The sequence below is a fragment of the Monopterus albus genome, unplaced genomic scaffold, assembly GCF_001952655.1.
Source record: "Monopterus albus unplaced genomic scaffold, M_albus_1.0 scaffold6.1, whole genome shotgun sequence".
Classification (NCBI taxonomy): Eukaryota; Metazoa; Chordata; class Actinopteri; order Synbranchiformes; family Synbranchidae; genus Monopterus; species Monopterus albus.
This window is the reverse complement of record NW_018127886.1, coordinates 6177063-6196719: the sequence shown is the minus strand read 5'-3', so window position 1 is coordinate 6196719 and position 19657 is coordinate 6177063. Positions and strand designations below refer to the sequence as shown.

At 37.4% G+C, this 19657-nt stretch overlaps 2 protein-coding genes across 4 annotated transcripts; both read right to left on the bottom strand.

The window, feature by feature from the left end:
• Window positions 1–2403: 2403 nt before the first annotated feature.
• On the bottom strand, window positions 2404–6288 carry LOC109968992 (taste receptor type 1 member 1-like). The gene is made up of 6 exons (XM_020615611.1): window positions 6113–6288; window positions 5343–5640; window positions 4490–5215; window positions 3935–4141; window positions 3563–3677; window positions 2404–3332 (listed from the first exon to the last, which is right to left on the bottom strand). The coding sequence occupies exons 1-6, from the start codon at window positions 6286–6288 to the stop codon at window positions 2404–2406; spliced, it is 2451 nt and encodes an 816-aa protein (XP_020471267.1).
• Window positions 6289–9663: 3375 nt separating this feature from the next.
• On the bottom strand, window positions 9664–18663 carry rer1 (retention in endoplasmic reticulum sorting receptor 1). 3 transcript variants are annotated; one of them, XM_020618211.1, is made up of 8 exons: window positions 18493–18663; window positions 16752–16833; window positions 15840–15944; window positions 15395–15491; window positions 14678–14756; window positions 13645–13780; window positions 11547–11601; window positions 9664–10193 (listed from the first exon to the last, which is right to left on the bottom strand). In XM_020618211.1, the coding sequence occupies exons 2-8, from the start codon at window positions 16830–16832 to the stop codon at window positions 10183–10185; spliced, it is 564 nt and encodes a 187-aa protein (XP_020473867.1). In that variant the 5' UTR covers window position 16833; window positions 18493–18663; the 3' UTR covers window positions 9664–10182. The 3 variants fall into 3 exon arrangements, with proteins under 3 accessions (XP_020473867.1, XP_020473849.1, XP_020473858.1); XM_020618193.1 differs by having other exon boundaries at window positions 9664–11601; window positions 18493–18662; XM_020618202.1 differs by lacking the exon at window positions 18493–18663 and adding an exon at window positions 17653–17999 and having other exon boundaries at window positions 9664–11601.
• Between the last annotated feature and the right edge of the window lie 994 nt (window positions 18664–19657).

Genomic DNA, 19657 nt, shown 5'->3' with positions numbered 1-19657 from the left:
TTGGGAGCGCCCTCTATTGGTTGAAACCTGGTTATTGCAATTGAATTGTGCTACTGGCTGGTTTCACATGATGTGTATGGTGGCAGCTTTCATCACCTTAACACCCCACCCCCAACCTTGTGTGGATTGATTATACCAATAGAGTAGTTAGATTGTTAGCACAGATTATTGTTATTGATTAATGATTATTGTTATACAGAAAGGTTAGCTTGTGTTGCTAAAGTTAAGCTACCTTGATAGCTAAGCAATGGTGCTGTTGTGCCATGTTACTGCAGAGTCTAAATCCATATGTGAGCCCATTGCCCGCTGTATGTATGTCCCATGTAATATGTGTTGTACAGTGTGAATCAACTAAAAGGGAACAAAATATTCTGACTAACATTTGTTCCCTGCAGGAGTGGAAAGAGGTAATCAGTTTCACAACAACCTGGACTATTTATGCACATCACCACAGGTCATCTGCCATCTGACAGATAAAAGACAGCACATACAATATCAATTGTATTATGATCCAAAAGCCGAAGAAAATAAGTACGTCTTTAATAAAGACCTAAATTTGGCCAGGTCTGTGGCTGCATATGGACCTCTGAAGTCATCTGATTGAACAGTAGAAAAAACTGCAATGATGTTTTTTTTCTGTTCTGAGTTGAAGTTTTTTCAATTGGATGCATTTGGGTCGCTCTTACAAAAAATGTGAGGTACTCAGCAATGCAAAAGCAGCACACAAAACTTTTCACTCTCATTGACAACAATTACAGAAAGCTGCCCCATGCTGCTAATACACACACTGTGTTATGTCGTGGCCCTAAGGCTGTTAATGAACTTGTAAATTTTTCAAAATTTAATGGGTCTTTAGAAGAAAATTCATCACTGAGCTTGTAGGATCACACAAAATAGAGTCCAGGAAATACACAGAAATTGAATTAGTTTAGCTCAGTATCTTTGTTTTATGCTAAGCTCTCACTTCTCTTTTACAAATGATCCAAATATAATTTAACACTAGACCACACAGCTCATTTGAAAGAGGAAAATTTGCTATCACTTAGCAGATGAAAGGGCTTAATGGTCAGGACTCTCACCAGAATTTGAATTCCTCCTAGACCAGACACAGAACTCTTTGTTCTTCTTGGAAGGAAGGGCTAGGCCCTTACCAGATGAGACATGTTGCCCACTGAAGTTTAAAAGGGCAATCAAAATGATGAGTCAGCTGTGAGACTGAAGTATTATTGGACATTAAGGCCAAATAGGAAATTGACTTGGTATACAATACAGTGTGTAGTGAAATAATAGTCCATAGTCTGAGATTGTGCAACACAAATGATTTAAAAAGATGCGTATCCTGTCTGTCATTTGACTTTGGTCTCTGATTAGGTTTTACTTTCTATATTTAGTCCTCTTCTCTTTCTCTGTCTGTTCATCTCAGGCTTAAACTACACATTTGACTTTTTTTTTTAAGTTAAATCCTATTGCATGTGGAAACAGAGGCGGTAAACTCGTATAATAAACAATACACCTATTTTAAATTCACATTTTAAGATTAACACAGTAATAACTATAAATATTTATATCTACTCTCAGACTATGAAGACATTAGCTACATATTGACATTTGTGGAAAACGGATTCAAACATGGATATTCAAGGTCTAGTAGTAGTCTGGCATGTACCAAACATCACAGCAAAGTATTGCTATGATATAGTAAAATCTGTGTTACAGCAAAAAAACAAATGTGTTCCATATTAAATCTTTATTGATATGAGGCTTTAAACAACACAGGACCTAATGATACTATTTTATTCTTTTAAAACATAGTGTACATTAGAATTTTGAAATTTATAGGTTCAGTCAATTTACCAACACAAATTAAAGCACACATTCTGTAGTTATTCTGTAGTTAGTTGTGAAAAGATACAAGTTATCAAAACAGCTGTTTCTCATATGTATGTACATTTCTGAATTTTGGTTTCAAAGAACTAAGTGCAGAGATTTACAGTATCTTTTTCACCAGGGAATTTATTTTTAATGTCCGCTGTTTGTGTGATTCAGTACTGGCCTAGCAAGGCCAGGAAGTTTTACCATGAAGGGACATACTGTACAGCTTTAACTCGATCTGTAATCTACTTGCCAACCTATAAACATTTGACTAGATTATATGAATGGAAACCAATAAAGTTAGTATCCACTGTGTCTTTCAAACAGTGACATTTTGGGAAGTGCGCTTTTTTGCTTTCTTGCTGTGACTTACAGAGGTGAATTTGTGAAACATGAAATTACTATTAGTTCATGGGTAGTAGCTTAGAGCCAGGCTAGCTGCTTCCCCCTAGCCTCAGTCTGTCTAAATGATCACATCAGTTCTTCTGTCTAGACACACAAATGTAATGTAATGTAATGTACTGAAGGCATCTACTGGCTAATTGTTTTGGTGTAATTCTGAATGAGACCTTGGAAGTACTGCTGTGTGTTCTTGTGGGGTTGAAAAATGATGATGTAACATTTTGGAAGGAAATACCAAAAGAGAAAGGAGTAAAGACTGGAGAGTACTGCCAGAGCATTAATAGTTTGAATGTGCTTGCCACGGTAAAGCATGTACACAGCAGCAAAGATGATCCAGGTGATGATCAGGAGGAGCAGGCAGAAGGTTATTGCTTTGGCTTCATTGTAATTTTTGGGGAGGTCTTTCCCCATGTAGGAAAAAATAAAGCAAAGGGAGCACAAACAAGAAAGTAAAATCATAGAACTTGCAGTTTCATTAATATTAATGTCACAAGAAAGTATGATTTCATTTGGGTACCACAGTGTTTCATTGTAGGGCCCTGGGGGTGCATAACTATAGCCAATAAGAAGAAAGAGTGCCTGAGTAACAAATGCCCCAGCGATGACCAGCCATTGTCCGTTATATTTCATCCACCATCTGTAGAACTGTGGGAACTTGTTGGACATTTTGAAAATGCAAACAATTTGAAAAGAGCGCACAACAAAACATGCTAGACAGACAGTATAGAACAAGATAAACGGAAAGAACCTTAGGATACAAAATGAAGTTGTTGGCTTACCAAAGTAAAAGAACACACTAACACTGCATAAATTAAGGCAGCCTAAAATTAGGAAGCACATTGGTCCCCCAGCAGATCTGACAACAGGGGTGTTGTAGTTGATGGCAAAGAGAACAGCCATAGCTAGTATGAGGCCTACCAAGACACAGGTCCAAACCATGATCAGGACAGACTCCATGGCTGTGAAGGGAATGTACTCCACCGACCGCAGACTGCACGATGTACTGCCTTCTTCAGACCATTCTGTCTCCTTACAGTTGTTGCACTTGTAGGGATCCTCTGTTGAGCATGAGATAGGGACAGTTTGTCAGTAAAGTTGAGGTTAACTTCTGAAAAGACAGATGAGGATGTAGTGTCTTTTTGTACTCTGTTTTGGATGATGTTTTTAGAATTTTTTTTGTATTAAAATTGTCTTAGAGGTCTTAGATATTAACAAGACAGTGTTGCTCCCACCAAGGCAGGAATGGCAGTGCTGCTTTTATTAATTGTCTTGTTTTGATGTAATTTACCTGTTTCATTTACATAGGTTCCATTTGGACAGATGTCACAAGTGAAGCAGCATTTGTCGCTTTTATCTCTTATGTATCCTATGGGACAATCCTCGGAACATAGTGAAGTAGGCACCTGTACAACACAGTTGTTTAGCAGAAAAGTAAATGGAGGAAAGAAAACAGTTTAGGATTGAGAAGAAGGTGGAAGTCACTACAATTATACAGCTGTTCTATTTCTTGACAGGTTTTATACAATGTGAACATGCTATAAGACAATATATTACACAAAATACATCTATCTGGATGGAGGGGGAAACAAAACAAGGCATTTAAATCAACATAAAAGTCTTGATATATTGTACTATAATAGAAAGAAAAAAGACAGCTTACATTTCCCTCGGTGTACCACTGAATTTCAGTGCCATTGATGAAACAGTCAACTGATGAGTGAACATTACAAAAGCCGATTTCCTGTGCACCACCACTGTGGTTCCAGAAAACTACTGAGTAGGATCCAAAGAGGGGATTACCATCCTCATCAAACTGAATACTCTGGTTTAAAAGCGTAAAGTTTGTGTTCCTCAGCTCTTTGAGGACCTGGTGTGGGTACACAAAGTACAGATAACCATTACTGCTTTTAAATTCATGCTGATTAAATAGGTAGTTAAAATATTGCTAGGAATGAGTAAAGTTGCTTCGTGGTGTCCCCTTCTAGGCTCCTGCCCCATTCTTTTTTGGAAGGGATTTGATACACTGCAGACTTTCCTCTGAAATTTCCTTCCTAACGTTTTGAGGGTGTGAAGTTTTATGTATGTTGTGTCATATATATGATATGATAACAACACACATTAGTAGTAGGAATTATGACTGACTCAACTACAAGTCAAAATTCAGATTAGAAATGATGCGGATAAAATTTAATTATCCAATCATTTGTATACTTACCATATATGGGTAGACTGTCATATTGGTGTTACATTTACCAAGGTCACATTGCAAAGTCTTGTGTAAGGCATGAGCGATGGCATATACGGCAGAATAAATAGGAAAAGAGACAGATGAATCCACAGCAAGGATATCTTCTGCACTCACACCATTGCAGTTGCAAACCTGATTACAACTTTTCTGCTGTTCTGCATTGTCAAAGTGATTATGGCTTTTGGAAGTATAGATGAAATCTCTGAAACCATTTATTGTCACTGCAGGCTGAGAAACCCCAAGTACAGTTCCAATATTTTCAATTCCTTTCTTCATGCGGAGCTTCTCATCTAAGGACCAGGTATCCCCTGCTATCCACACCTTGTCAGTGATATTCAGTTTTATTGCTGATTCAATGAGAGCTTCAGCTGTCATTTCATTAGCAAAAACAATAATGATATTTGTCCCCTGTGATTCTATCTTTTGGAGCACATCAGAGTAAATTGTTTTGTCATTGAGCTTTTGGGTGTAGCCCAGGCAGATCTCAGTATCTTTAATCCTCTTTTTGAACAAATTCAAGCCATTTTTGCCAAGGTCATTATCACTGATGAGGAAAGCAATCCAGTGCCAGCTGAAGTGCTGTACAATGTTAAAAATCACTTCAATGAGTGCTGCATTGGGATGCACTGTTTGCAGGAAAGATGAAAATGTAGGTTTCCCTGAAATGGCAGATTCAGTAGCTCCATAACTGACCTGTTAAAAGCATAATAGAGAAGGTTTTATTATGTACAGTGACAACAAATTCTCAAAAGGTAAATGCAATTGTATAAATTGGTATGAAACCATTAATTAATGGATCTGGTACAGTTGACAGATTTACCACAGGAATAAGATATGCCATGAAGATCGAGGCTACACTCATTGTTTCCGTGCTTCTAGAAGAGATGAGCACTGCTATCAGTCTGGACAGATTCATGTTTGGTTCACTCCAAGGTTGGACCAAGCCATTGACTGAGATGAGATTCAAAATTCCTGGGAAATTCTGTGTCTCTGAGCAGTGGTCAAATATCTCGTAGCCGAGAGATACATTTGGCAGTAGGTCAGTAGAGTTATTTATTTCCTCTACAGAGAATCTCATCAACTGAAAGCTCCGATAGCTTCTCAAAAGGAAGGGTTGACTGTGGACATTGAAAGGAGAATAGGATTGGCTTTAACACGATCAATCTTCAGGTCTCTACACAGACATCTGTAATATCCACATGGCTAGCTATTACCTGTAGAGTGGAGGGGAATTTCATGGAAAAAGGACTGAAGTCAGAATTAATGGTCTGCAGCACCTTACTAATTTACTGGATAGGCTTAGAGCAAAATGTACTACAAAACTATAATCAATAACCTTGCATTTACAGTAAAGCCTTTCAATTTGAGAAAGAGTAAAATCTGTTAAGGTAAGGTAAGACCTTGCCATTAGTTTCAAGTTCAGAAGTTAGATTTATTATATATGGTTTTCGGGACGTATAACTAACAGTAGCCATGAACTTGAGTTTAAGCAAAACTGTTTATTGTGTAATAAAGTAGTCTGTTATGCTAGCAGTTCCTCATTTGTTTTAACTTTGGATGTTATCCTCCCAGCTTTATTATAAGGCTTACCTGGAGCAGTTGATGGATTCTGGTCTATCATTAGTAGCAGGGGTGCTGACATGATGAATATCAATAAGTCCACCTATCACATAATCTCCATCCAAGTGAAAGTCTGAGGCAGAGACAGTGTGTTGAGCCAGGGCATGTAATTCAAGGAGAGACAAAAAAGCAAGAAAATGTTTCATGGCTGTAGTTGCTATTTACCATTCTGATGTGAACTGTGAATGGATTAGACAATGCTTTAAATAAGCAGTGCTTGTACCCACAAACCCGCAGTGATCATTTCCATGCACCTGAGAATGCATGATGTCAAATACATAGAGTATATATATGGTTGGAGGAGAATTCACAAATTAGTATGCAAAAAGCAGCTAAGCTGTACAGACTCCCTGTAATGTCTACACACAGAGCTGAATGCCTCCATCCATCCTTCCATCTACATGCCTGCCTACATTTCTTAGTTTCAACATGACATGCTAGGTGTTTTAGATGGTTTTAGAGAAGTTCGAAGAGGAAGATTTTCCTTTTTTGTTTGTGTGCCTGCAAAAATGTGTGTAAATGAAATTGAAGTTGTTAAGATAGCTAAAGTGATAGGTTTTAATTGGGAATATTAATTTAGTGGGCTCCTCAGGTAGCATGGACTGGGAGAAAATTCATTCATTCATTTGCAGACCAGACCAGAACTCAGAGAAACAGAGCCAACATGGCAGGAGATTAGTGGCATTGTCAGGAAAGTAGGATCATCTGCTGTTCTGTTCTGACATAGTAAACCTTATAATGAGTGACAGGAAATGTGGTGAGAGAAAAAGGAGTGTGACATGCAGCAAAGGTCTTCCAGCTGTGAGTTGAACTCTACTGGAGGTCTGTACTATGCATCCTGTACACTCAGCCACCATGGCACCCCAGTCTGCATTATTTATGAACATTTGTTTGCTAGCAGTCTTCTTTTCCACCACTTTTAAGGGCACATTGCTACACCCCTGTGTACGTTATCTTCACCAACTGTTGGCTCAGTGGAATAGAGTGAATGTGCTTCTCATCGCCTGCATCGATGTCCTCTAGAGCATGCACAATGCAAACAAAATGGGGACGCTTGTAAAATCATTGCTTCACGGTGTAATGGGCAGTTAAAAACTCCTAGGGATACCTTAATGTTTGCCTTATTGTTGTAGTCAGGGCATACATTTACTTTGAACTGTGTCTTCATGGGAATTTTGAAAAAAAATTTGTAAAAGTGAGGCGTATTTAACAAACTGTCAGTAGTTATTACAATTATGTGTGGTTTTGATGCTCATTGTGCATACAATTGGTAGCATTTTTTGTAGATATATAATTTTTTGTAATGACAAACTCATGCTTGTGAAAATGACAGTTTCAAAAGAAAATCATTATTTAATTTGAATGAAAGTTTTGCTACGATGGCAGGCATGAAATAAAAATGAGCTTATGAGATTGTGAGATCACATGGGTTTACAGGCAAATGCAAACAAATACATTTGTTCTTTCATTCAACCAAGCATCTTTGGTTTATGCTAATATGCTACATTCTCTGACAAATGTGCTCTGCATGTCTTAACCTCAGACCACACAGATTATTTAATTTGCAATCACTCTGTGGATGACAGTGATAAATGGCCAGACCATTAAGCCATACCCCCACAAAGTTTGAATCCAGCCAACATCCTGATGAAATGGCTGAACTCATATCTGCAGGACAGATTACAGGGTCATATTGTAGTTAATAATAAAGTTTAATTTTTTTATGGGTAAACTACAGGGTGGGTAAACTATTTGGCACTTAGTTGTGGTGCTAAGCATTCATTGCTGTGAAATACTTGTATTTTACTTCCAAGAGATGATTTGCTAATCAATAGTATGGCTGGTACTGTGACATTTTGTTTCCTTCTATGATAAGTTTGACTTTCTAGATGGTAGTGCTCTTTTTTTATCCATCTCAGTCTTAAATTACACTGCTAATGCACATTTTAATTGAATTTTGCTCATACAGTCTGTGGTACAAAGGCAAATAAATTTGGCCTTGATGCTCATCTTGCAAATACTTAGTAGCATCTCATGACTCACTCTGCAAAGGTTTTTCAAGATACAGTTTCCAAGATTCTCTGTATTTATCAAAGAAACTATGAGCCATGAATTCCATTAAACTAACATGCACTTGTAATGAGATTTGATGCTATTAAATGCTGCCTAATGTTTTAGCAACAGATAAAATAAGACACCAAGGTATTGATATTGTAAGACAAATCTAACAAATGGTGACTGTTTTTCTGCTTAAGTGTCTGCAGTGCATAGTTCAGGAGCATAGTGTGAGTAATTAAAATAGACGAAGTCAAACCTATATAGTACATGGTCCACAGTGAGCACATCCTATTTGAGTGGGAATATGAAAGCATAACTACTAATGAAAGAACATTTTTTTAAGAAAGTGCAGCAGTAAAAGTACTCCAAAATCACTTCTGTGACATCAGTATTGGGGTGCACTGTTCATAAGAAAGATGGACAGATAATGGGTATTTAAGAACATTTCAGAGAACTGAGGTCAACAATGCAGACTTGAGGAACTGATTTGATAATATAGCATTTCATTGGTTTGGTTTTGTGGGATAGGTGTACTAACAATTACTGAGCTCAAGTTTGAGAAAACCTTTGACTCTATAATGTTAACAGTTCATCATTTGTATCAACTTGAGTTGTTACCCAGGTTTTATTTTTATTTTTAAGTCAGAATTATTTTAAGAATCACCTGGAGCAGTTGATGGCTTCTGGTCTATCATGATTAACAAGGGTGCTGACATAATGAATATCAAAATGCCCACCTATCAAATAATCTCATTCCAAATGAAACTCTGAGGCTAGGGCAGTGCATTGAGTCAAGGCATATAACAGACTTTCCAAGAGTCAGGAAGAAGTAAGAATATTGTCACAGCTGTAGTTAATATTTACCAGTCTGATGTAAACTCTAGTGGGATTAGCCTCTGCCTTTAATAAAATGTGAGATACTGGTGATGGTTAAGCCTCAGTGATCATTTCCATGCACTTGGGAATGTATGCGGTGTAAATACATACCTGTACATGGTTGGTGGAGAATTCACAAATCAGGTATGCAAAAAGCATTTACGCTGCAGACTCCCTGTGATGTCTACACAGAGTTGAATGCTTCCATCTGTATGTAGGCATGTATGAATTAGCCAGAAAATTAAAAATAGCTGCCTAATGTGTAGAACCCCCTCATGCTACAAAAACAGCTCTGATCCGATTGAGAGTTGGTCTTCACAAGGCCTCGGGAGGAGTCTGCTGGTGTCTGTCACAAGATGCAGCAAATCTTTCAAATCCTCTGGGAGTCAGACCTGATTTTCTAGCACATCCCACCGATGCTTGATTGGATTAAAATCTTGTAGAATTTGAGGTCAAGGTAACTATTATGTTCCTCAAATCATTCCTGAACAGTGCACATTATTCTGCTCAGAGGCCACTGTAACCCTGGCCCGAACTCTAACTGTCCTTTATGAATACCTACAAAACATGAAGCTGAGACAGTAATGTACCGTTTGTAGGGACACAGCCTCTTTAATAGAATTTGGAGTGAAAAATTACACTCAAGTTATTAAAATTGTTTTTTTTTTTAAATAACTGTAGCACAAAACAATAACATGCAACCCATGAGAAACAGTATTTGATTAATCAAATTTGGAATCCAATCAACAAGTTCTGCTTTTATCAGCTACAAATGAAATGGATTTAAACATTTGGAAACACTATGGTGGTTGGAAGAAAACCAAAAATAAAAATAATCTCATAAAAATCATTAACATATATATATACACGCATACAAATCCTCCAGACAACCCTTTGAAACACAAACTTTGTACAGGAAAATGTTCTGATCCCTTACTACACTGCTGATCAAAGTTTAGTAATGACAGATAATCCCCAACATTTTATAGAAAATGGAAGGGAAAGAAGAAAAAACAAGAAGAACAAAAGCAACAAGTGTATGGAAAACAGTGTGATGGCCACCCACTTCATCCATTTGTTATCACAAGTTCTCAATCTCTGTTTTCTTATGTTTCCTCTGCAAAAGAAAGAACAACAGTTTGTTTGGAATGACTGCATTTACTTCAACTATTTTTTCTGAAATAAGAACAGATTATAAAGGATTACAACAGCTAATGTACAGGAACTGAACGGCCTGCTTCAGGCTTTGAAACAGAGATGGGAAATGTTTCAAAGCGAAAGGCTGTTTGGGGTAAATGTGGAATTGCTTGATTAGAATCTCAGATTAGAACTTGTTATAAATTTGACCTGAATACTGGTTGTGTATTTTCATGAGAGCATGTGATGTGTAAAGCGAGTTCACAGATTTTCCCTTGAAGCTAGATGCCCCCTAGAATGACATACAATTCTCATTTATAGATGTGTTCAACAACACAGTATCCCATCTGTTATACTCTACAAATAGCGCAAAAGTAGACAGAACTGATTTAAATGTAGGGTATAGGAGACTAAAAGGGGTGGGGTTAGTGACAGTCTCCTTGCTTTCAATGATGTGGTGGGTGGCTGAATATTCAGATGCCAATTATAATCATCCATATTGATACTTGCTCCAGTGGCTATGCTAGTATCAACTAGTGTGAACTGGATAATATACAGAATTGCATTAATAGCCAATTAATTATCATAGGTGTTTCTTGCCTGCCATGGATGCATATTCAAATGAAATAAGACTACACTACTTTCTACATAGTGCCTGCATTTAATACAGATGACAACTGGCAGAGACACTAGCTAGCAGCACACTTTATCAACTCAGACATCTGGATTATCTTTAGATTTCATCTTACACATCTAATCGTGTTATTTTGGTACTTACACTACTGGCTTTCAATATATAACTTGCAAAGACGTAGGTACCAATATATGAATTAAACGTTGGCAGATTTATTTCACTTGGGAGAAGGAGACACTGCAGTCACCGTTATTGGAAAAAGAATGAATTACAAATTTCACAGCAATGTTTTTCAGTGTGGTTCCTTCTTGATGACTTCATACTTTCCCCATAGGGTAAAAAGGTAAAAGGCAGCACTGAGTCTCACCTACTACTGAACAAATGCAGACCAATCTTAATCGTGGGTTCTCAAAATGGTTATAAAAAAAAAAAAAAAAAAAAAAAAAATTCCTACCCCTTAACAGACAAAGGCAAAAATCTCAGACTAATTTGATCCATGCTGCTCATACCCTCATTCAACACTGTGAACCATGGACCAAAACTCGTACTTTACATGTCATGTTTTCATGTTACTGTCCCACTTAAAAAAGGAAAATAAATCTCAAACCCTTGTCACTCCCCACTAGCCATGACTGATACATTTCAAATGAGGAGGGGAAGGTGTTTAACTGGCAAACGTTTTCGCTGTGTCTTCCTTGCCTTTGTATGTCCTCTTCCCATGTGTGAATGGTAGGTATCTGTACTTGATCATATGCTAGGGGAAAGGAAAAAAAAAAAAAAAAAGAGGATTGTTAGTGGCAGGTATTTCTAGGGATTGCTCATACATTTTTACCAACCGTGTATTGGAATAGCACAATGACTGCTGATTTTATCAGGCAAATTTAAAAGAGAATCAGTGCTCAAGATAAGATATTCAGGTACCGTAAAATCCAGACTATAAGCCACTACTTTTTTCACAAGCTTTGAACCCAGCAGCTTAAACAACGATGCGGCTAATTTATGGATTTTTACGGGCTAATGAGCTTCATGCCGCCAATACATTTAGCCTCGCCACATCAGACCAATGAAATTACCGAACAGGTCACAGTGGACCAATGAAACTGTTCGAATCAAATAAAATGCACTCACACTAAATTCTTCAGATCAGTCATTTTGCGCTTCATGAACACACCCTTATCATAGAAAACGCACGAAGAAATGCATATGATGCAGCTTTCAAGGTAAAGGCAATCGATCTGGCTGTCGAAGAAGGAAATAGAGCTGCTGCACGTAAGCTTGGCATCAATGAATGGATGGTGAGATGTTGGAGAAGGCAGCGTGAAGAACTGACTCAATCCAAAAAGACGACAAAAGCTGTGTAACATCTTTCTATGTAAATATCTCATGTTACAACGTGGACACCTGCGGCTTATAGACAAGTGCGGCCTATATATATTTACAAAATTGTTTTTCTTCTTAAATTTAGTGGGTGTGGCTTATAGTCTGCTGCGCTCAATAGTCCAGATTTTACGGTAATCAAAATAAATCAAATGCACCGTGAACATAAAAACAGAAACGCCTGTATAACATAGTGCAGTGAGATTAAAATCTGACCTTAGTCAATGTTAAGATGTTCCATTTTTCTAAATGCTGTCAGAGGGTTGCTGAGTCAACTCTACTTTAATTTTTGTATTTGCATTATGTTCTGTGCTGTTCCTCACATTTTATATCTTTATATTTAGTCTTTTCTTTTCAATTTACAAGAACACGTTTCGACAACAGCTAACGTGCATGATGCATAAGCCAAAAAGCAGATCTATTCAACAAACTGTAAACTACAAAAAGTCTCTGACCTCAATCAATTTTCCTGGGTTAAATGAATAAATATGTTTGTACAATGGTTAGCACTGTCGCCCCATCGTTCTGGGTTCAATCCCTGGGTGACCCCTGTGCCTATGTGAGTTCTTTCCGGGTACTCCAGCTTCTTCTCACAGTCCAAAGACATGCAGTTTAGATTGAATGGTGATTCTAAATTGGCCGTAGGAGTGAGTGTGTGTGGTTGTCCGTCTCTAAGTGTCAGCCCTGTGATAGACTGGTGACCTGTCTAGGGTGGACCCTGCCTCTTGCCCAATTTCACCTGGGACTGTTTGTGGTAAAACAGTGCACACTTTTTACAATGCTTGCTTGTCTTTTACTGCTTATGATAATTCATACTCAGAAAGTAGAAGTGAAGTGACATTCACTACAAGATGATTAATTAAAACATTTCAAAAAGCACCTGCACTGTTTAGCATTTTGTGACTTTCAGTCGAATAAAAGACTGTTTCCAGTAATATTTCATTACTGAATATTTCTTAAAGTGTTGAAATATAGTCTCGTCTCATGAGCTAAGTGTATCATAACACCCCTAATGACAGTAAACAATGAGGATAAAAAGGGCGTCAATTTCATTGTTATTTCATAGGCTACATTTGGCCAGTGATTTAGTAATTTAACAGTTAAAGCTTTAAATTAATTATACAGTTATAACTTTTTAAAAATGAATACTGTTTTAATATCCCATGCATTTAATTAAAAGGTGTGTTTGCACACAAACACCAAGCCTTCATAATTTGTGTGTACACATGGTCTGAGGCAGTTCTAAATTTGTTTGCAGAGTATGAACAAATTTAGGCAAGAAAATATTGCTAAATACTGGATTTATGGATAAAATTGTTCATACGCACAGTGTAAGCACAAATTTGTGTGTACGCGCTGTTTATGAATGAGGCCCAATGTATGCAGTGCATGTACATGTCAGTCTGTGTATCGTTTTTACCTTAATCTGCCTCTTCATGGTGATGCAGAAAAGCATGATGAAGTACATTACAAGTATAGGCCAGAACACTGGAACATTGAAGGCATCAAAAAATGTGCAAATCATGGCAATGACGATGCCTTTTGTTGCTGAATGCCTGACAGGAAATGAAACCTCAGTTAAACAGGGTACTCGCATCGGTGACAGAGGAATCACAGGTCAACAACATTCTTAACTCTAACTTAACTCAAGTGTTATGTATGTACAGTAGGTGTACACACTAAAGGATATTTCATTTGGGGATCAGTTTGGGGATAGTAATGTGACAAAGACCTTAATGAGTTTCATTTCAATGTGGCCAAAAGGTTGCTGACTAAACCTAACATCTTAAGAAAATAAATTACATTAGAACATATTAAGCTTAGTTCACTCAATAACTCTTCAAACAACTGATGAGCAGAATATTGTTGAAAAAACTCAAATGTTGACAGCGCAGTGATGAACCTCAAGGAAAGAGGAACCAAAGTTTATCTTTTCATACACCAGGCAAATGTCAACTGCAGTTTGACTAATGCAAAACCACTTTCCTCTCTTCCTGTTTTAGTACACAAGGTACACACTTTGCATAAACACAAGGCAGACAATGTTTACCACAAACTGTAAATGGTAGAGCACAGAGAAGTATAGCTTTGAGGCTCAATTAGTAGTATGGTCCCAATACATAATTTTTAGTTAAATGGTTGCAACTGCTCAAACCTGTGCTGTGATCATTTGTCACAGATACATTTTTATGTTATAAGGGATCTATGGGTCACAGGAATGAAGTGGAGACAAAGCTGAGATGGGGATGCGAGATAATGTATAGTGGGGTCACAGGCAAATACATGGATTAATTAAACCCAAATGTCATTGGTTTAGGCTAAAATGTTAAACCATTTTGGAAATGGGTTTTGCATGTCTTAATCTTGGACCACAGGTCATTTGAAAGAACATAATTTACAATCTTGTTGTTAATAAAAGTGACAGGTGCCCAGACCATGAGGTGGACTCTCACCAGAATTTGAATTCAGGCAACCTCCTGATGAAAGGGCGGAACTCCTCATTCTGCTTGGTAGGAAGGGACGGTCCCTCATCTGCAGCATAGATAGGTTACAGCCAACATGAAATGGCAGGTTAACAGCCCAAGATTTACCCTACTACCTAGTAGGGCTGCATGGTAAATCATTTTGTGAGCGTGATTGAGATCCCTTTGCCATCTCAGTCTCACATGACAATGATTCTGCCATGTTTGAATTAGCAGGGAGATGCCTTGCATCAAACCACACTCCCTTTGCTTCGCTAAGCTGGGTTAACCAATAGCAGTGATGCGTTACATCATGTGACGACCTGTAGAAAGGAAGAAAAGACTGATTCCGACACAAACCCAACATGTTGGACACTGTGAAAGATATTCTGTGCTCTCCTGAAACTACTTTTCAAACATTGCGCTGCCTGCCCTAAACACCTGGTGCCGAATAGCGGTTAATGGAGAAATAAACAACGTTGCAGTTGATGGTTAACACAGCTTGGCGAGGAAAAGGGAGTGCTTAGTTTGATGCACGGGATCTCACTGTTAATGCAAACACTGCAAAATTACTGTCATGTGCGACTGAGATTGTACAGGGATCTAAATCACACTCAAAACGATTTATTGTGCAGTCCTACTACCAGTACACAACATGACGACTTTATATAAAAAAAAAACAAACAAACAAGCATCTGTTTTACTTGCCTTCATCAAGCAGTGAAGGATCCACTTTTGGCGACAGAAAAGCAATGAACAAGTTGAGATGGTAGATTCCCAAAGCATATGTTACTATATACCAACCCTGAAAAGCAACATAAGGAAAATTAGCACATTAATAGACTTTCCAGATACCCAGTAAACAAGAAAGCGCACCAATGCTACTGAAACTTGAGCACACAAATGAGAAACAATGTCATGGAGACAAAACAGGACACTAGACAAACAATTAAAACCTCACTTTAGACATTAGGCATGGGAATCTCATAAAAACCATAGACAGGTGAGTCACATATGTCAACGTATCAAACACCCACACCCAAAGCATGGAGCAATATTGCTTTAAATACAAATATTTAAAAGTCCCATGGCTGACATTTTCATTTCCCAAAGCAAATAGCAATACACTAAATCAGAAAAAACAGACAATTACCTGTAGTATGTACACTCTGACCATGTAGACAGCAGTAAGTAGTAGAGTAACTGCCCAACGGACTGCATAGAATGGCGTTGACTTGTCTAGCCATGACTGATAGACCTGTTTAAAAAATACACAATGGAAGCAAAATGTAGCCAACTGAGGTAGAATAAAACACCTCTGAATACTTTCATTTTATGAACATATTGTCCAATATTGGACATTAATTGAACATCCTGTAACCATTATTATCCAAACTTCTTCTTAATAGAAAGTAAAATAGTTAAATCTAAATATCCTCTAACCCTTGAACACATGGCTTTTTATGCCTTACTGACAAATACAATTGGAAAAATCAATAGCCACCTTCCCACTTGCAGCAGGATGCACGGTTAACACTTTTTTTTCCAGCACCGATAGTACTGCTTAGTGCAAAGTTTGAGAATTAGGCCTAAGAAACAAAGTCTTACATTGGAGCATGATGCTGGTTATTTGCAATTCATGTAAATGACATATTGAAGTTACAAATGCCACTGCACTGGTTCTTTCATGCCACAAAATCTACTGGGAAACTTCACTTGTGTGTTATTAAGTAAATATACTGTGGTGAAATTCTATGTTTGTGATTGCATTATTTTTGGAAATGTGGAGAGAGACCCTGTTATAACAGAACTGGTCCTTTAACATGCAAATACAGATACTTTTCTGAAAATAAAATGCCACTAGCTTAGCTAATTAATTCCAAAGAAATTACTTTAACCAGCACCACTTTAACTGATGCCAAATTAACATTTTAGAAACAACTCAATGTATTATTTAAACTTGTGTTATCAGGGTAATTATACTACTTGCTTGATGTTCATGAGATGTACAGTTCACTGGTTAGGGCAAATGATGTATGTGAGATCTTAATGATGGATAGATTACCTGTCCGACCCGTGTGAAAAGGGCAGCAACTACAGATGGTTTCCCATGGATTGACTCCCCAGCACTGTCCCCTTCTGACATTCTGTCATTGAGAATCGTGGTGGAAAAGAGATTTTTATTACATGGATATAAGCTACTTGGTTGACTTGGCAGTCAGGCTGAAATACTGTAGACTATTGCAGTGGCAGTGTCAATATCTAGCATGCACAAGCCTAGCAACTTTGACCTTTGGTATTACCTGGAACCTCAATCAGCAAGGTAGAGTTGTTTTCAAACTATATTGCTTTTGTGAAGAGAAAAGACACAGATGCCAATATACACTTCATTTGCTGTTCGTGTTTTTTTTTTTGTTTTTTTTTTTGTAACATTTGACCTATTAGTAGAGGGAATAAGGAAATGGAAGTCTTCAATTTTTGGTGGAGTTGGGATGCAACTTGAACAAGACTCTCCTAAAATGGAAGCATACTCTAGATTTCCAATTTGTAGCATCTCAAGAAAATAAACTGTAGATGACGACATGGATATTTAAGCATACAGGCAGAGTATCTGTGTTCTTTTAAGTTTTAAATACACTCTCTGTACTCTTTACTGAAAATACCTACCATAGTCTTTTATAAAGATGATACTGTCAAATAACCCTTTCAGCAACACTGGTTAAGAAGCGAGTGTATGAACTGAAACTATGATCAGATAAATAAAGGGCCTGCTAGTAGTGTTGTAGTATGTAATCTTTCGATTCTGATGAAGTGAGACCAGGTGGCCAGCTGTCTGGCAATACCTGTCAGCAGTTATTCATGACCACCACGCGGAGAGATCGAATGATATGCTGTTAAAACTAACAAGATAAATAACGCTTTTTGTAACTTGAAAATAGTGACATATTTTGGCTAGTTTAACTTACGATTTTTAGATGTTCATTCATTCGGTAACGAGTGGATAATAAATTTTCTAGGTAACATTGGTTGGTTGTCCACCTTTAACGTTGTGGTTAGAGGTCATGTTTAATTACTAACTGCACCCTGCTGCGATTATGGGGCATTTCAATGATTTATTCTGGCATGTAACATTAGGGTTAGCTAAAAGGGCAGTAACGTGTAGAAGAGCTCCTGTCTGTAGCTCGCTAACGTTAGCTGCGTAACCAGCTATCAGGTTTAAACAGTCAGAAACGCAGCCGATAAGTAATGTTGATCAAAACAGACTCTCTGGGAAAGCCATAACATGACCACGATCGAAATAACTGTTATTAATGTTTCGTCGGTGATTATACTGTAGTTACTCGCGTTAGCTGGCAAATTAGCCATAGAAGATGCTAAGTAGCTATCTAGATGTACAATGCCCTTTGGCCCAAACTACGATTATTATGGGTTATGTAGTTTTAATAACGCTTCGTTTAACCTCTACGAGCCCTTAAATGGATGTATGTAACTACATGTCCCACAACTCCACCGTAGCTCCAATTGAAGCCTATCAAAATCAAAATGTAGTCCATAACTTGCTCGTTCTACGTTGCACTTAATGTATACCAGGAATGTTAAAACTACAAATACCAGCAGGGAATTTCATACTCTGACAACTCACTTCCGGAGACATCGTATTACGTCGCTTGCGGTCCTAGCTAGCCAGCTATCACGGTTCGAAATCAAACTTCTCTCGTCACTGAATGAAATAACCGTTTTCAATTTTGTTTTTTAGATGTGTTTGTAATTACAGTGGAAAATAAAAAGCGACACTCTTTTCTTACCTGATACAGCCGCTGTGTCACTACCCGGCTCTTCCTTACTAGCTAAACTAGCCACCTTTCACACAAACTGATGTGTACACGTCAGTACTTCCGGCAGGATCAGAACATACGGTAGACAGGATAGTAGAGCCCCGAAACAATGATCTGTCGAGCCTGGACAACATAAGTCAGCCAGCAGGCTTTAAGTGAAGACAAGCGTTCTCCTGCTTGTTTAAATATACCAAAACATGCCTTATTAACTGTTGCTTAGATTTAGACTTCACCACAGAGAGACATTAAAGAAAGGCAAACATTTTAATATTTATAATTGTAAGAAAAAACACTGAACTCAAACTAATGGACACTGATAAACAACAAGATAGTTACATAGTTACACGTCTTATTAATTTTTACAAAACGGATAAAAATGATCAGGGATATCAAGACAAAACACTATTTACAGTAAAGAATAATACTGATCATAAGCACAAATAATTGTTGATTACTTTACTTTTAAAGCATTAAGGTGCTTCTTTGACCAGTTGGTGTGGGTGAAGTATTTTTGTCTTTGTAAGTAAAACGGCTTCAGAAAATGACTGTAAGTCAAGTACAGTTTATAGTAATGGTAAAGTCAAGTACTTACTACAAACAAATTTGACACTATACTATAAGTGTACTGGTTAATTGTGCTAGTTGACAATCTAGAAATAAAACTGGAATGTTGCTATTAAATATCCACAAAGAAGTGCCATTTAGATACACACTAAGTACACAGATAACTATAACCAATGTATGAGACCTTGCCCTGCAAGGTTTTTTTTAAATAGGACAAAAATGCTACTTTGTTGTCTAGTGTCTTGATAAACAGATACCATTCTTAATTTATTATTCACAATTCTGATTAAATCCTTGCAATTAAGATATAATACTGTTTTTTTGTATGTTGTCTTTCAGCTCTTTTGCAGTGTCTCTATACAAGAAGTAGCACAGTATTTCCTGTGGCTTAACAGAAAGTAATGGATTCAGTGTTTTTTGATATCATGTGTTGACTTTGATCTCCATAAGTTTTACTGAATACATACTATTAATACCAACATCCATTAAACATTTTTAACAATGAAATGATAAGAGCATGTTGAACTAAAAGTCATCACATTATGATACACATTAAAATATATATATTCCC

What these genes read in the sequence shown, in the direction of transcription:
- LOC109968992 (XM_020615611.1), bottom strand. Translation starts at nt 6,288, where the DNA reads ATGAAACATTTTCTTGCTTTTTTGTCTCTCCTTGAATTACATGCCCTG. An exon ending in TGGCATATCTTATTCCTGTG is followed by an intron (nt 5,216 to 5,342) that starts GTAAATCTGTCA and finishes TGCTTTTAACAG; the next exon opens with GTCAGTTATGGAGCTACTGA. An exon ending in AGTGGTACACCGAGGGAAAT is followed by an intron (nt 3,678 to 3,934) that starts GTAAGCTGTCTT and finishes TGTGTTGTACAG; the next exon opens with GTGCCTACTTCACTATGTTC.
- rer1 (XM_020618193.1), bottom strand. Translation starts at nt 16,832, where the DNA reads ATGTCAGAAGGGGACAGTGCTGGGGAGTCAATCCATGGGAAACCATCT. An exon ending in TTTTCACACGGGTCGGACAG is followed by an intron (nt 15,945 to 16,751) that starts GTAATCTATCCA and finishes TTTTTTAAACAG; the next exon opens with GTCTATCAGTCATGGCTAGA. An exon ending in TCCTTCACTGCTTGATGAAG is followed by an intron (nt 14,757 to 15,394) that starts GCAAGTAAAACA and finishes TCTATGCTGCAG; the next exon opens with ATGAGGGACCGTCCCTTCCT.